This window comes from Elephas maximus, chromosome 3 (assembly GCF_024166365.1).
Source record: "Elephas maximus indicus isolate mEleMax1 chromosome 3, mEleMax1 primary haplotype, whole genome shotgun sequence".
Classification (NCBI taxonomy): Eukaryota; Metazoa; Chordata; class Mammalia; order Proboscidea; family Elephantidae; genus Elephas; species Elephas maximus.
The window spans coordinates 159,255,559-159,270,693 of NC_064821.1; the positions used below are offsets into that span (position 1 = coordinate 159,255,559).

General features: G+C 40.8%; 1 protein-coding gene across 1 annotated transcript in view; it reads right to left on the reverse strand.

Annotated features, from left to right (window-relative positions):
• The window catches only part of NOTCH2 (notch receptor 2), a 175,319-nt gene that overhangs the window by 90,473 nt on the left and 69,711 nt on the right, over nucleotides 1–15,135 (reverse strand). Inside the window, exon 3 of the mRNA XM_049879949.1 lies at nucleotides 4,525–4,784. Within this exon, the coding sequence (XP_049735906.1) occupies nucleotides 4,525–4,784 (260 nt within the window). The remainder of the gene's footprint in view (nucleotides 1–4,524; nucleotides 4,785–15,135) is intronic.

Genomic DNA, 15,135 nt, shown 5'->3' on the forward strand with positions numbered 1-15,135 from the left:
GATCTACAAGATTAGTGTCTTCAGTCAATCTCTTTTGAGATATAAAAGAAAGAAGCAAGCAGAGAAACATGGGAACCTCATATCATGAAGAAAGCAGCGGTGGGAGCAGAGTGCGTCCTTTGGGCCTGAGGTTCCTGCTCTGAGATGCTCCCAGACCAAGGCAAGACTGATGACAAGGATCTTCCTTCAGAGCCGACAGAGAGAGAAAGCCTTCCCTTACAGCCGGCGCCCTGAATTCTGATTTCTAGCCTGCTGGAATGTGAGAGAATAAACTTCTCTTTGTTAAAGCCATCCATTTGTGGCATTTCTGTTATAGCAGCACTAGATAACTAAGATAACATGTATGTCAAAGTACTAAGCAAAGAGAAAATGAAGGAAGTACACATTTTCGTCCTACCTTTTCCCTCATTCCACTGAGACTTACCTACAGTGGGGAAGACACAGAAACACTTGCTCTGGCAACCTTGTGTAGGAGGAAGCAAGGAGGTCTCTGAGCTGGATTTCCTGTATATGTCACATGTAGGCATTAACCTGCTTCTCAGTTTCTTCATCCATGAGCAGAGATAAGCTAAGAAGGTCTTAACAGGCAAGGTATAAGGATATCACAAAAACCAAAAAGATAAATGTGGTGATTCCTAAAGTGATAGACAAGAGTGACAGGTGTGTCAAGACGATCAGAACACTGCTGAACACCATGAAGAGATCCTTGTAATGGCAAAGAAAGGAGTTTTGATTTGGTGAACATCTCAGAGTGACATTTTAATTATAAAGAAGACATTACTGCCATTTCCACCAGTCGGGATTAAAATGCTTTGAATGGGTATGCCCTCCCCACTGTTATCTGGCCTTGTGGTAGCAAAAATCTCAAAATGGACAATCAGGAAGAAATTATTTTCTTAGCCAACAAATCTCTTCAAAGACTCACAAATGCTGTCACAGGCATGATGGAAATAACAGATGATCCTAACTACCATCTATCCCTACCAATACCTTTTGAGGAAGAATGAATAGAACAAATATTCCCAAATGATACAGGCTAGTTTTCTGAGTATGTTTTTCATTTTTTGCTTATTAGGTTTAAACGACTGTTGGTTTAGTGCTTTAAGTGGGGGACAAATGGAGAATGTTTCTCATCTAATTTAATAAATATTTATGGTCCACTGTGAATAAAGCTCAGACCCACCTTTAAAGAATTCATAACCTAATCAGGTAAGAGACATAAAAAATTAATCACAATAAAAGTGTGATACATAAAATAATAAAACAGAGACACTAAATGGCTAAAGGAATCATGAAAGGGTCACTAAGACAGAGTCTTAAATGACACTGGGCAATCATCAACTGGAGAAAAGGTCGTTTTAGGCAAAGGATTCTTCTCAAAGGAACGCAATGGCGTGGAGGCAATAGGAAGTTTGGCATTTTCAGGAAGCAAGGAGAACTGTGGTATGACTAGAGCTAGATGCTTGTGGGCACGTGAGGCTACAAAAAGATGGACGGACTTTGAAATGTGGCGTCTGGGGTCTTAAATGCTAACAAGCGGCCATCTAAGATGCATCAATTGGTCTCAACCCACCTGGAGCAAAGGAAAATGAAGAACACCAAGGTCACACAATAACTATCAGCCCAAGAGACAGAAAGGGCCACATGAACCAGAGACCTACATCATCCTGAGACCAGAAGAACTAGATGGTGCCTGGCCACAACCGATGACTGCCCTGACAGGGAGCACAACAGAGAACCCCTGAGGGAGCAGGAGATCAGTGGGATGCAGACCCTAAATTCTCAAAAAAAGACCAGACTTAATGGTCTGACTGAGACTAGAGGAATCCCGGCGGTCACGGTCCCCAAACCTTCTGTCGGCCCAGAACAGGAACCATTCCCGAAGACAACTCATCAGACATGGAAGGGACTGGACAATGGGTTGGAGAGAGATGCTGACGAAGAGTGAGCTACTTGTATCAGGTGGGCACTTGAGACTGTGTTGGCATCTCCTGTCTGGAGGGGAGACAGGAGGGTAGAGAGGGTTAGAAACTGGCAAAATTGTTACGAAAGGAGAGACTGGAAGGAGGGAGCGGGCTGACTCATTAGGGGGAGATTAAGTGGGAGTATGGAGTAAGGTGTATATAAGCTTATATGTGACAGACTGACTTGATTTGTAAATGTTCACTTAAAGCTCAATAAAAATTATTTAAAGAAAAAAAGATGGATGGCCTAGACTGTGAAAGGCCATGGAAGCCATGTAAAAAAAGTTAAAAGTAAAAAACCAAGCAAACAAACAACTTTAAAAGTCACTGGGCATTGAGAGCAGGTGAATTTGTGAGAAGATTTGCATTTCTAATTAGAGATGTGACAATGTGACAGATTAACTAGATTCTGAATTCCATGGTGATGTTTATCACTATGAGCCTACCTGGCTGCTCTGTTCAGGCAGTGCACAAGAATCAACAGTCAAGGCCAAAAAAGGTCTGAAGGAGGGGAGAAGGTAATTGCTCCCCACTGCCCTCTCTTCCTGTCCCTTGAATGTCCCCTTCAGCCCTCACTCTAGGCATTCCATCTTCAAATATTCAGTTCACCATGTGCTAAGGAAATGGTTTCTTAAATCCTTACCTGTCACTATGAAACCGAATTAAACCACATACTGATTTACTAAAACCTCACATAAACTGGAGTATAAGGCAGAAGAGAGGAACCAGGATGCAGAAAAGTTTTAAAACTATGTCATGAAAAAACTGGATGATTATTCCAGGAATTAATAGTCCCCTCTAGTACCTTCACTTCCCCCATCCTCATCCTTCTCCTACCTACTTGTCCCCTAAGGCCTCATTCACATTTTAAGATTTAGAATTAAAGTGAACCATCAAAGATCCTCTGGTTTTAGTGTTCTGCCCCACAGAAGTCACTCCCTCATCTGATGCCCCATGGTTCTTATCATTTGTTCTACTACACCAGCAATCACAGACTGTTCTGTCTGTTTATTTCATATATTTATGTATTCTTCATCTCCCCAACCAGACAGCAATAGCTCAGAGGACTGCCACCATGTCTTATGCAAGAGAAACATGGCACTCATTATCAGATACACTCAAGGTATATATGCCTGTGATAAGGAGGTCAGAGGGCACAGGTCTCTTGGGCTATTCTGTATATTCACAATGCCCAGCACATTGCACAGTAGCCTGCCCGATGAATACGGGTTTGATGAAAATTAAACTTTTCTTTGAAGAGTGAGGGTCCCATACTGCTTCAGAATCAAGCTTTCGGTTTTCAGGACATAGGATTATAAATGTAGAAACTTCAGGAAAGTGGCCTGAATCTATATAGATTCAGTACCCTAAGTGCTACTATTCTACATAAATTCTAATCAGGTTATTTTCTCATTAACACCTACCTTTTCCTCATACTTACATAAAGGGAAAAAAAAAAGAATAGAATGTTCTAGTTGAATGTGTTCTCTGACGATTACCACCTATCCCTCAAATAATACCTTTCTTAGTCTTTGCTTTCACTTTTCTTTTATAAAGGCCTTTTCATAAAGACCCAAATAGGGGACTAATTAGGAGAGGAACATTTTAAACAGAAGGTAACTGAATTAATAAGTAAAGGCTGATAGCATCAGTCTAAGAATCAGCAATACATTTTGGACACAGAGACTAAAGGCAAGGAGACTAGGAAACTACTGCAGGAATCCAGGTAAGAGACGGAATGGCTCTAAACTAGACCAGGGGAGTATATATGGAGAAGAAGAGACAGGTGAGAGGTAACTCAGTGGCTGGGACAGGTGACTGAGTTTAAGTGGGGTAAGGACAAGGGAAAGAAAGTTTCTAGCTTGGGTCACTTGGGGTGTATTTATATTGACATGTTGAGTTTGAGGTACCTACAGAATTTCCAAGGAGAATGCGCAATGGATAGTTAGAAATATGAGCCTGAACGTCAGGGCGAGGATAGAGCTAAAGAGATGACTATGGGAACCATCCGCAACTGCTGCAGATAATGACAAGCTGAAGCAACTGTGGAAAGTGATATTCCATAGAGAGAGCTGCAATATGGCTGAAAAGAGGGCTCAAAACAGAACTGCAGGGAACGCAAGCATTTAAGGGATGATAAATGGGTGAAGACAAGGTAATGGGGAAGCAGCACGAGCAATCAGAGTTCAGAAAACCCTATGTCCTGAATGTCAAAGGAGAAAAGATTTCAAGAAGGGAGTAGTCAATGGCATCCAAAACTTTTCTTCTGGTGAGAGTGTATTTCTTTTAGTAAAATAATTCTGACTCCAATCCTGATACACACACTTAATGCGGTTAAATATTTCTGAGTAATCCCTTTTTTCTTTCTCTAACTTTGCTCCTTAAAACCCTCAAAAGGAAGCTGAGCATAATTACCTGGGAAATTCCAGTTCTTTACCATAATGTTAAAAGAGTAACAGAACTGGGGGGCTCTTAAGAGTCAGACACCAAGATCTAAAAGATGCCAAGGAAATTCACCTGCTGAGAGTAGGAAAGTATGAGCCCAAGTTCCATTTGTTACCTGTAAAACCAACTTGGCAGGTGCACTCATAGGTATCCCGGCTGAGCATATGGCAGGTGCCTCCGTTCAGGCAGGGGCGAGACATGAAGCACGGGTGGGAGGTGGAGTACTGGCACTCCTCGCCTGTGAACCCCGGGGCACATCGGCATGTGGCTTTCCCCAACATGGCCTGGGCCACACAGGTCCCACCATTCTGGCAGCGATTCTTCTCACAGGGGTCTCGATGTTGACAATATTCTCCCAAGAAGCCCTCTGGACATCTGTATAGAAAACGAGATGAGTCCATGAAAATATCTGACTTCTTCTATGTCTAAAAACTTGCAGCAAGACAATGCAGCCCATTCAAGGGAACACTAGACTGTGAATCAAGGGATCTGAAGGCATGACCTGTAAAGCTGCCTAACGCTAAGACAGGAAGACATGCTTAGAGAACTTAACCACATGCTCCCATGTATTTTTGCACCTTGGTAGGTGACAGAATACCAGGTGGGTGATGCAGCATGGTCTGGCATGGCTGATCATCATGACCCTTATTCAAGGCAAGATATGACCTTTTCATTGGGTACAGGTTGCTATGGTGCAACAGCAACTTTTTGTAGAGCACTGTCTTACTTGTCTGTTTAAATTCATTAACTTTGTCATTTTGACTAAGCCATTTGACAGAATTAAAACATTCACATGATAATACATGGACTGGCCCTAATATCCCCTCCAATTTGAAGTATATAAGATACTACTGAGTTTTCTCTCAAACATTGGGCAATTTTAAGTTCTTCTTTCTCTTGTTTGCAATGAAACATCAATTGGCCTCTATCTGGCTTGCTGGGTTATGTTCAAGTGGTTGACACTGAGCTACAGAAAGGGGAACGAGGTACAAGAATAGGGAAGGGTTCAAAGGGGCATTTTGAAATCTGTCAACATAAGTAGCAGGCAGCTTTTCTAACCAAATAAAAATGCACACAATATAATGAAAATAACATAAAATGTCTGAAAACAAAACAAAAAAAACAGTTGCCATCAAGTTGATTCCAGTGTATGTCCACTCCATGTGTGTCAGAGTAGAACTGTGCTTCATAATGTTTTCAATGGCTGATTTTTTGGAAGTAGATCACCAGGCCTTTCTTCTGAGGTACCTCTGTGAGGACTTGAACCTCCAACCTTTTGGTTAGTAGCCAAGTGTGTTAACCATTTGGACCACCACCCAGGAACTCCTCAAATATCTAAGATACCATATAAACTTCAAAGTGAAGGAGGAAAAACAATTCTAGGATAACATTCAATAACATTTTTCCACATTCTACACGGGGCTTCGAGGAATCTTTTTATATGTCATCCTTTGAGCCATAAGATACAAAATCATCCCAGATTTTGTATAATATTTATGACAATTTTCTCTAAACAATGTCAAAAAAGCATGGGAAATATCCATTTTCATAACAAAAAGGTTGTTCAAATGGAAATCTCTAAGAAGTGCTATAAATTTTTTTTTTTATAACTTTTATTAAGCTTCAAGTGAACATTTACAAATCCAATCAGTCTGTCACATATAAGTTTACATACATCTCACTCCGTAATCCCACTTGCTCTCCCCCTCTTGAGTCAGCTCTTTCAGTCTCTCCTTTCTTGACCATTTTGCCGGCTTCCCTCTCTCTCTATCCTCCCATCCCCGCTCCAGACAAGAGTTGCCAACACAATCTCATGTGTCCACCTGATATAATTAGCTCACTCTTCATCAGCGTCTCTCTCCCACCCGCTGACCAGTCCCTTTCATGTCTGATGAGTTGTCTTCGGGGATGGTTCCTGTCCTGTGCCGACAGAAGGTCCGGGGAGCATGGCCGCCGGGATTCCTCTAGTCTCAGTCAGACCATTAAGTATGGGCTTTTTATGAGAATTTGGGGTCTGCATCCCACTGATCTCCTGCTCCCTCAGGGGTCCTCTGTTGTGCCCCCTGTCAGGGCAGTCATCGATTGTGGCCGGGCACCAACTAGTTCTTCTGGTCTCAGGATGATGTAGGTCTCTGGTTCATGTGGCCCTTTCTGTCTCTTGGGCTCTTAGTTGTCGTGTGACCTTGGTGTTCTTCATTTTCCTTTGCTCCAGGTGGGTTGAGACCAATTGATGCATCTTAGATGGCCGCTTGTTAGCATTTAAGAGTCCAGACGCCACATTTCAAAGTGGGATGCAGAATGATTTCATAATAGAATTATTTTGCCAATTGACTTAGAAATCCCCACAAACCATGTTCCCCAGACCCCCGCGCTTGCTCCGCTGACCTTTGAAGCATCCATTTTATCCCGGAAACTTCTCTGCTTTTGGTCCAGTCCAGTTGAGCTGACCTTCCATGTATTGAGTGTTGTCTTTCCCTTCACCTAAAGCAGTTCTTATCTACTGATTAATCAATAAAAAACCCTCTCCCACCCTCCCTCTCTCCCCCCCTCGTAACCACAAAAGTATGTGTTCTTCTCAGGTTTACTATTTCTCAAGATTTTATAATAGTGATCTTATACAATATTTGTCCTTTTGCCTCTGACTAATTTCGCTCAGCATAATGCCTTCCAGGTTCCTCCATGTTATGAAATGTTTCAGAGATTCGTCACTGTTCTTTATCGATGCGTAGTATTCCATTGTGTGAATATACCACAATTTATTTACCCATTCATCCGTTGATGGACACCTTGGTTGCTTCCAACTTTTTGCTATTGTAAACAGAGCTGCAATAAACATGGGTGTGCATATATCAAGAAGTGCTATAAATTTTACCATGCAGCTGTCTGTCCTAGATATTTGGTTCAACCTATTTCTCCATTTAACTTTTTTAGACAGTAAAAAACTAAATCTACAGGACTGTTTCATCATTACCTCAAAGACAACACACTTAAACCAAACTGTATTCTCCCCCTTAAAACCAGCTCGTGTCAGATCTTCCCGGGCCCAGTCACTGGTGTCCTGATTCTCCTAATTGCCCAGACTTGGAGTACTGGGGTCATGTTTGACTACTGCCTGTCTTTGCCTATCATATCCAAGACCTTTCATTAACTGTTAATTGGCAAGGTGATGTCTTCAGGGGTCACTGTTATTGAGAAAAGAAGGAGGGCCTGATATTAGGGAATGAAGACAGAACATGCTCAAAGGAATTACACTGTGGTTAAAATGGCTGGAGGATGGAACATAGCGGGTAAATAGCTACAGTGGTAGTGATGTAATTGGCCACAGTTTCCTCACTCCTTTCCAGAGCTGTACAAGGTAAGTGTGGCAAGACCAGAGGCAACTAGGGCTCTGAGCACCTTAATGAGTGGGAGAGGCTAGAGATCAAGTGGCAGCGAAGACAGTGCATAGCACTGAAACCCAGGACTGGCTGAAGTTGACAGTGAAGAGTCTGTATTTCAGGAGGTCAGAGAGACTTTGGAGTCCTGGGGCTGTGATCTTGGACAAGCTGCTTGGACTGTCAATTCTCTCAAATTCTAGATAGTTAATAAGGCTACCTACATCACAGGGTTGTTGTGGGAATTAAGCAAAATCAATTATGTAAAAAACCTTACAAATACTGAAAAGCATTGCAAATGAAAAACATTTTCTCTTTCCTCTTTCTTCTTACAGAGGAAAACATGATGCCTTTTTCAAAAAAAAAAAAAATCACAGCTTGATTTGATAATAGTTTTTTTTTTTTTTTAATAGCAAAAACTTCCAGTGAAGTTGGAAGCACAGCTAAAATTAACCATGAGCTATATTATTAAAAGCATTTGCAGCTTATTCAAGAAATCTGTTACGGATGATATTAAAAACTGCAACACAGTTCTCATTCACAGTGACAGTTCCCTGGGCATTAGGCCTGGCAGATGACTCTTGATTATTCCATATGGGAATTATCCACCTTGTAAATAACAGCAAACTTTTAATCCTGGGTGGGCTCTGCCTGGCTCTGCTCCTGGACCATGATTCCACCCCCGCCAACACACACTATTATCATGCGACATCTGCTAAGAGAATGCAAACTCATTTTAATATGAGCATCATAAACATGGAATGGAAATATAAAGTTCCCAGGATTCTGGAGCCAAACATAAAGTACTCCTGAAATATCTGTTACACGGGTTTAATCTACATTGTTGTTCCCTACCAAGTATGGAAAAATAAGTTTCAACAAATATGTTTAAGGAACCAATAAAAACAGGGATAGGCAAACTACAGCCTGTGGGCCTAATCTGGCCCACTGCCCTCTTTTTGTATGGTCCATGAGCTGAGGATGGTTTTTTCATTTTTCAATGGTTGGGGGAAAAAAAAAAATCAAAAGATGGACACTATTTTGTGACATTTGAAAATTACATAAAATTCTAATTTCAGTGTCCATAAATAAAGTCTTATTGGAACACAGCTATGCCTATGCACTTACGTATTGTCTGTGGGTGCTTTTGCACTGTAACAAGAGTTGAATATTACAATGAAACCATAGAGCTCACAAAAATATTCACTATCTAGCTCTTTATAGAAAAAAAAATTGCCAACTCTAAGAGAACATATAAAATATAATTCTATAACCAGCAGCCAATATGCTTATTAGTAATGATGTTAATGAAGAATGTTATCATATAAGCCTCCACAAAAGAATACTAAGCTCATAATACTCATTCATTCAACAAACATTTGCTAGGTGCCTATTACGTACCAGTACATTTTAGCACAGGAAAATCCCTGCTCTCATGGAGTTTAAATTTTAGTAGAGGATGACAAAAGACAAAATTAATGAATAAAAAATATAGGATGTCAAACAGAGTTAAGTGCTATGAAGAAAAATAAGACAGGAAACGGGCACAGGAAGGGTAGGGTTAGGGACAGTGGGGGTGTTAAAGAAAAGTATTTCAATTTTAAATTGGAAATTCAGGGAAGGCCTCTCTGAGAAGGCAACATCTGATTTAAGACTTGAACAAGGACTAGTTGTGCATGTATCTGGGGGGAAGAGTGTTCAAGGTAGAAGCAACGGCAAAAGCAAAGTCCCTAAGACAGGGGGCAGCCCTGGCATGTCTGAGGAACAAACAGCAAGGAGGCCTCTGTGGCTACACCAAAGGGGCTAAGAAAAAGAGAAGCAGGAAATAGTTGAAAGTTGTAACTAGGAGCCAGGTCATGTGGGGTCATGAGGCCACTGTAAGCCTTTAGGATTTTACTCATGTGAGATAATACTATGATACGATGTACAACTGATTTCCTCTCCTACAACCCATGTACAGACTGCATCTTATCTTTAATGAAACTGGATTCATTATTGCTTTAATAAAGACTTGATTTCTTATTTAAAATGCTCTAGAGAGCTATAGATGCCAGCCTATAGACTCAGGAGATATCTACGTCAATTGGTACAACATGGTTCACAAAGACAATGTTCTGCATCCTACTTTGGTGAGTAGCATCTGGGTCTTAAAAGCTTGCAAGTGTCCATCTAAGATACAACTATTAGTCTCTTCCCGTTCAGAGTAAAGGAGGGTGAAGAAAACCAAAGACTCAAGGGAACAATTAGCCTAAAGGACTAATGGACCACATGAACCATAACCTTTACAACCCAAAGACCAGAAGGTCTAGATGATGCCTGGCTATTGCTACCTGTTGCTCTGACTGGCCTCACAACAGAGGATCCTGGACAAAGTGGGAGAAAAACGTAGAACAAAAAATCAAATTCACAAAAAAGATCAGACTTACTGGTCTGAAAGAGGTCGGAGGAATCGCTGAGACTACGGCCCTAAGACACCCTCCTGACCTGGAACTGAAGACATTCCTGGAGACCACCTTTTAGCCAAACAACAGACAGGCCCATAAAATAAACCGTTAACGCCTGAGAAGAACGTGTTCCTTAGAGTACTCAATTATACAAGATCCAAAGGACAACATTTGCCCAAAAGCAAAGATGAGAAGGCAGGAAGAGTAGAAAATCCGGAGGAAAGGAAACAGGGAACCCAGGGCGGAAATGGAGAGAATGCTGACGCATTGTGAGAAATGCAACCAATGTTACGGAACACTTTATGTACAAACTATTGAATGGGAAACTAATTTGTTCTATAAACTTTCATCTAAAGCACACACACACACAAAAAAAATCAGTCTATTTCTTTACTTTTACCTTAAAGCGTGAACACGTCTCCCTTAACCTAAACTTTTCACTAAGTCCCAGTTCCCTTTCCTAATTCTTCTTTCACAACTTTCACAACCAAGCCTCTATAATTGTAGTTTAATTTTACAGGTATTTTCTCTTTCTTTTCCACCTATTTCTTACTTGTCCTTTTGCAATGAAACTTTCATTGTAATTACTGCCCAGATACCACATTCTAAGAGCAATAACTTTCTCCTTGCCAACTTCAGTGGTCCCATCAGAGATTTCATCATAAGGAACTTCTCTTTCCTATAGGAGCTATTTCAGACCACTCCAGCTTTCGTTTTAATCTTTTTACCCTTGGCTTTTATTTTATGGCTTCTTCTGAGAAGAAGCTTGGTAAATTCTTAGTCTAGATGGCTGATCTCCTTTGCCTTCTTCCTCATCAATTGGTTAGCAACCCTAAAGTTCAACCCTGGCTGCACTTCTCTTTCATCTGTATTTGTTGTTTTTGTTCATCTGGTTTTAAACAGCTACCTTCATGCAACTGACTCCAGAACATACCTCTCTAGTCCCATGGGGTCAGTTTTCTAAAAGCCACCCATCTACCCTACCGTGTCCTACAATACTTGAAACTAAACTTGTGAAAAGTGGGATCATTTTCCCCAGGAAACCTTAATTCCTCCATTTTTCTAAGACTCCCACTCACAATCTCAAAATCACTTTTGGTTAACCCCTTTAAGTTATATATAATTTATTACCATGTTCTGACAAGTCTTGTCAACTGAATTCCTACACTGCTTATCTGTCATTTCTACACTTTGATTTTTGATACAAACTCTGATCATCTTAAAAGCCTTCAGGCCAGACACTCTTGCTGCTGGCTTTTCCCCACTTCCATTCATTCTTGGAATAACAGACCCTTGGGACTTAAGGCCACTAAGGTAAATTCTACCCAATGAAAAAATACTTTCTAAAATGTCCATGTAGGATGATCAACAACCTCTGCTTGAATATAAGCATTTAGCATGGTGCCTGGCAAACAGGAAGAACTTAATAAAATGTTTGAAGTTATTAATGTTTCTGCTATTAAGAGTATAGACTCTGGAACCAGACCACATGGGTTTGGATCTCACTCAGCTCTACCATTTACTAGCTGTGCAACCTTGGGCAAGTTCCTAAACCTCCCTGTTGTAAACCAGATTTAATAATACAGTGCCTACCTCATAGGGTTTTACGTGATTAAAATAATTGTAAAGTACATAGAACAGTGTATAGCACATAATAAACACTCTATGCATGTTAAGTAAAATAAAATTACTGGTTCACTATTTCAACAACAGAAGTCTTCGGTGTGGGTGGATCCCATTTTTAGAAAGTTCTGTCTTTCTTAATCCTTAACATTCTGCCACTCCTCCTTGGTATATACCCAAGAAAACTGAAAACATAACTCCATATAAAAGCTTGTACAAGAACATTCATGGCAGCATTATTCATAATAGCTAAAAAGCAGAAACCACCCAAACGCCCATCAATTGATGAATAACTAAATAAAATGTGGTATAGCCATGGGATATTATTTGGTCATAAAAAGGAATGAAGTACTGATACATGCTACAACATGGATGAACCTTGCAAGCATTATGCTAAATGAAAGAAGTCAGACACAAAAGACCCATAATCTATGATTCCATTTATATGGAATGTCCAGTAAAGGCAATTTATAGAGATAGAAAGTAAATTGGTAGTTGCCAGGGGCAGTAATGGAGGGATGAGAATGCTCTGAAATTAGATAGTGATAATGGTTGTACAACTCCGTGAATATACCAAAAACCACTCAATTATGTCATTTAAATGTGTCAATTTTATAGTATATGCGTTATATCAATAAAAACAATGGCAAAACCAAAAATACTCTGCCTACAACTTCATCCCCTGGCTATCCCTACTCTCTAGAACAATAAAGAATAAGCTTACTAGCTTTCTTATACATAGCTTTCAAGTATTTAAAGAGAGTTCTGTTTATCCTTCATCTTCTTTTTTCCAGGATGCAGTGCTTTGGACTATTCATCAGTATGAAATTATTCCCAGACTCTCCTACCATTTTAGTGACTCGTCCACGGTTAAGGTAACAACGGTCATGATAATCTTAACAACCAACATTACTGAAGCACCTACTGCGCATCATGCATTTGCTAAGCACCTTACACAGCTACTCGCTAAAGCCTGTACAGTCATGACTGTTTCACGTTCACAATACATTCTGTAAAATGGATGTTACACGATTTGAGCGTTGTGTGAACATCATAGTATATACAGGCAGTCCCTGGGTTACAACAACCCCCGTAAAGCCTGTTATATTAAAACCAGGGCTTCAAATCCATTCCTTCTGGTTCAAACCCCTGCTGAGAATTTGTATTTCTAACAAGTCCTAGGCAATGCTAATGCTGCTGGACCTATTCTGAGAACCACTCAAAATTTATTATACATAAGAATCACCTGGGAATCTTATTAAAATGTAGATTCTGATTCAGTATATCTGGAGTGGAAACCCAAATTCTCAGCAGACGTTTGAACTGGCACGAATCGGTTCTAAGTCCAGATTAAAACCTTATAGGAGCCTACTTGTAGTCGTTGCTGCTGCTGGAATTGCTAGCGGAGGCTGGAGTAGCTGTTGGAGCAGAGCGAGAGAAAGAGAGTGAGGAGGGACCAGAGCGCACCCAGCCCTGCCTGCTGTCCCACCCACCTGAGGAGCAGAAGCAGCCCAGGTCCTCACAGCCACCACCTACCTGCCTGCTGGACAAGGCCTGAGAGCCGGTGCCCACAGCCATATCCTCATCCGCTGGCAGGAGCCACCAGCCCAGCCAGGGCCGTGCCATCTCCATCCACACCATGCCCATCGGTGCTGCAAGAGTCTGGGTTTGGGGTCTTTAAAACCATTAGGGGAAATAATAATAAAAAGAGAGCTGCTTTCCTTTTAAAAAAAACCTTATGGGACCACAGACTTATATGTGCTTGGATATTACGTAGCACATGACTGTTCTACGTTATGATCTCCATTTGATACATGAACTTGAAGCTTAGAAACATTAAGATTTCACTGCTAGGAGACGAAAGAGGCAGGATTCAAACCCAGGTCTGACTCCAGAGCCCGTGTGTTTCAGCACTTGGCTGTCCTGCCCCCCTCTGCTGGGTGATTCCTGTCATTAAAAACCTCTTTAAAATATGGACCCTAAATGGAAAAGAACATAACACATATGTTCTTACAGGTGCAGCACAGAGCTGGCCCATCTCCTCCTATCTGGATACTAAATTTCTAGTATTGTAACATAAAGCTGTATTCACTTTTTTACTTAGCAGTATTTTCACAAATGTTTCAGAAATATGCTATTGAATAGATGATCAACTAAAAAGCCCAGATTTTTTTTTTTCCCACATGAGCTACTTTCACACCATATTTTTGTCATCCTATGCTTGTGCAACATTTTTTGAACTCAATTGTTGGACCTGTAATTTGTCCCTTTTGAATTGATTTTGCTTAATCTTTACCCCAAGTTTCCTTGATTGAGATAATTTTTACACTTTGTTTGCGAAGTCAGCCTGTCCAAACCCCTTATGGCACTGGTTAAGGAAACCAGAGCTAACTGACCTACACCAAGTTTTGTCATCTGTGAGTCTAGAAATTTCCCCCAGTTTTGCATCAACTACAACTGTATTCCTATTTTCACCTAGATCTTTCATCAAAATACAAAACAGCACTTAACTGAAAGCGTGCTACTAAGTCTTGCCCCAAGGCTGGCATCAATTCAATCAGCTCCATTACCCTAACTGTACCAGCATTCTATCCACACCTGTCCATAAAGACAGCCTGGGAACTGCTTACTAAACTAAGCATACTACTAAAGAACAATCCTTCTCAAGCACAATTTTGATCCGTGTCACTCCTCTGCTCAGAAAATAGCATTGCTGTCCAGCCCTTCAAATCCATTCCTACTATCTACCCTTCAAATCCACTACTATCCAACCATCTCACCCTTAGTAATCCTGGATTCAAACAATACAGATTATCTCCACAATCTTATCTATTATCCCTTATGTGTAATCTCGTCTCTAATTTCCAGTGACAAATATCATGCTCTCTCATCTGACAGGTCTCCAATTTATATTCCCTTTTTCCATTCTTCCTTTAAAGATCTGCTCGAAACCTATGTTTTCCACTAAGAGCCTCCTGGAAACAATCCCACTCATTTCTGATGCCTTCAGCAGTAGATGGGGTACCACATTGTGCGCTACATTGTTTCTCCAGGTGGCTCTTCTTTTAAGCCCTTGTTGTGTCTTTCCTGTACCTCTCTCAAATGCCGGTTGAGATACTTTTTGTGGGGAAGGGCATGTCTTGAGTTCCTGGTGCAGGTTCCTTGAATACCATAAACACCTAAATATGACTAAGCAACTGATTCTAAGGAAGGTTAAATTTCTTATGATGGATAAAGTCCGTCTCTCAATCCAAATCCCCTTCAAAAATCCTCTTTCAGTTCCAC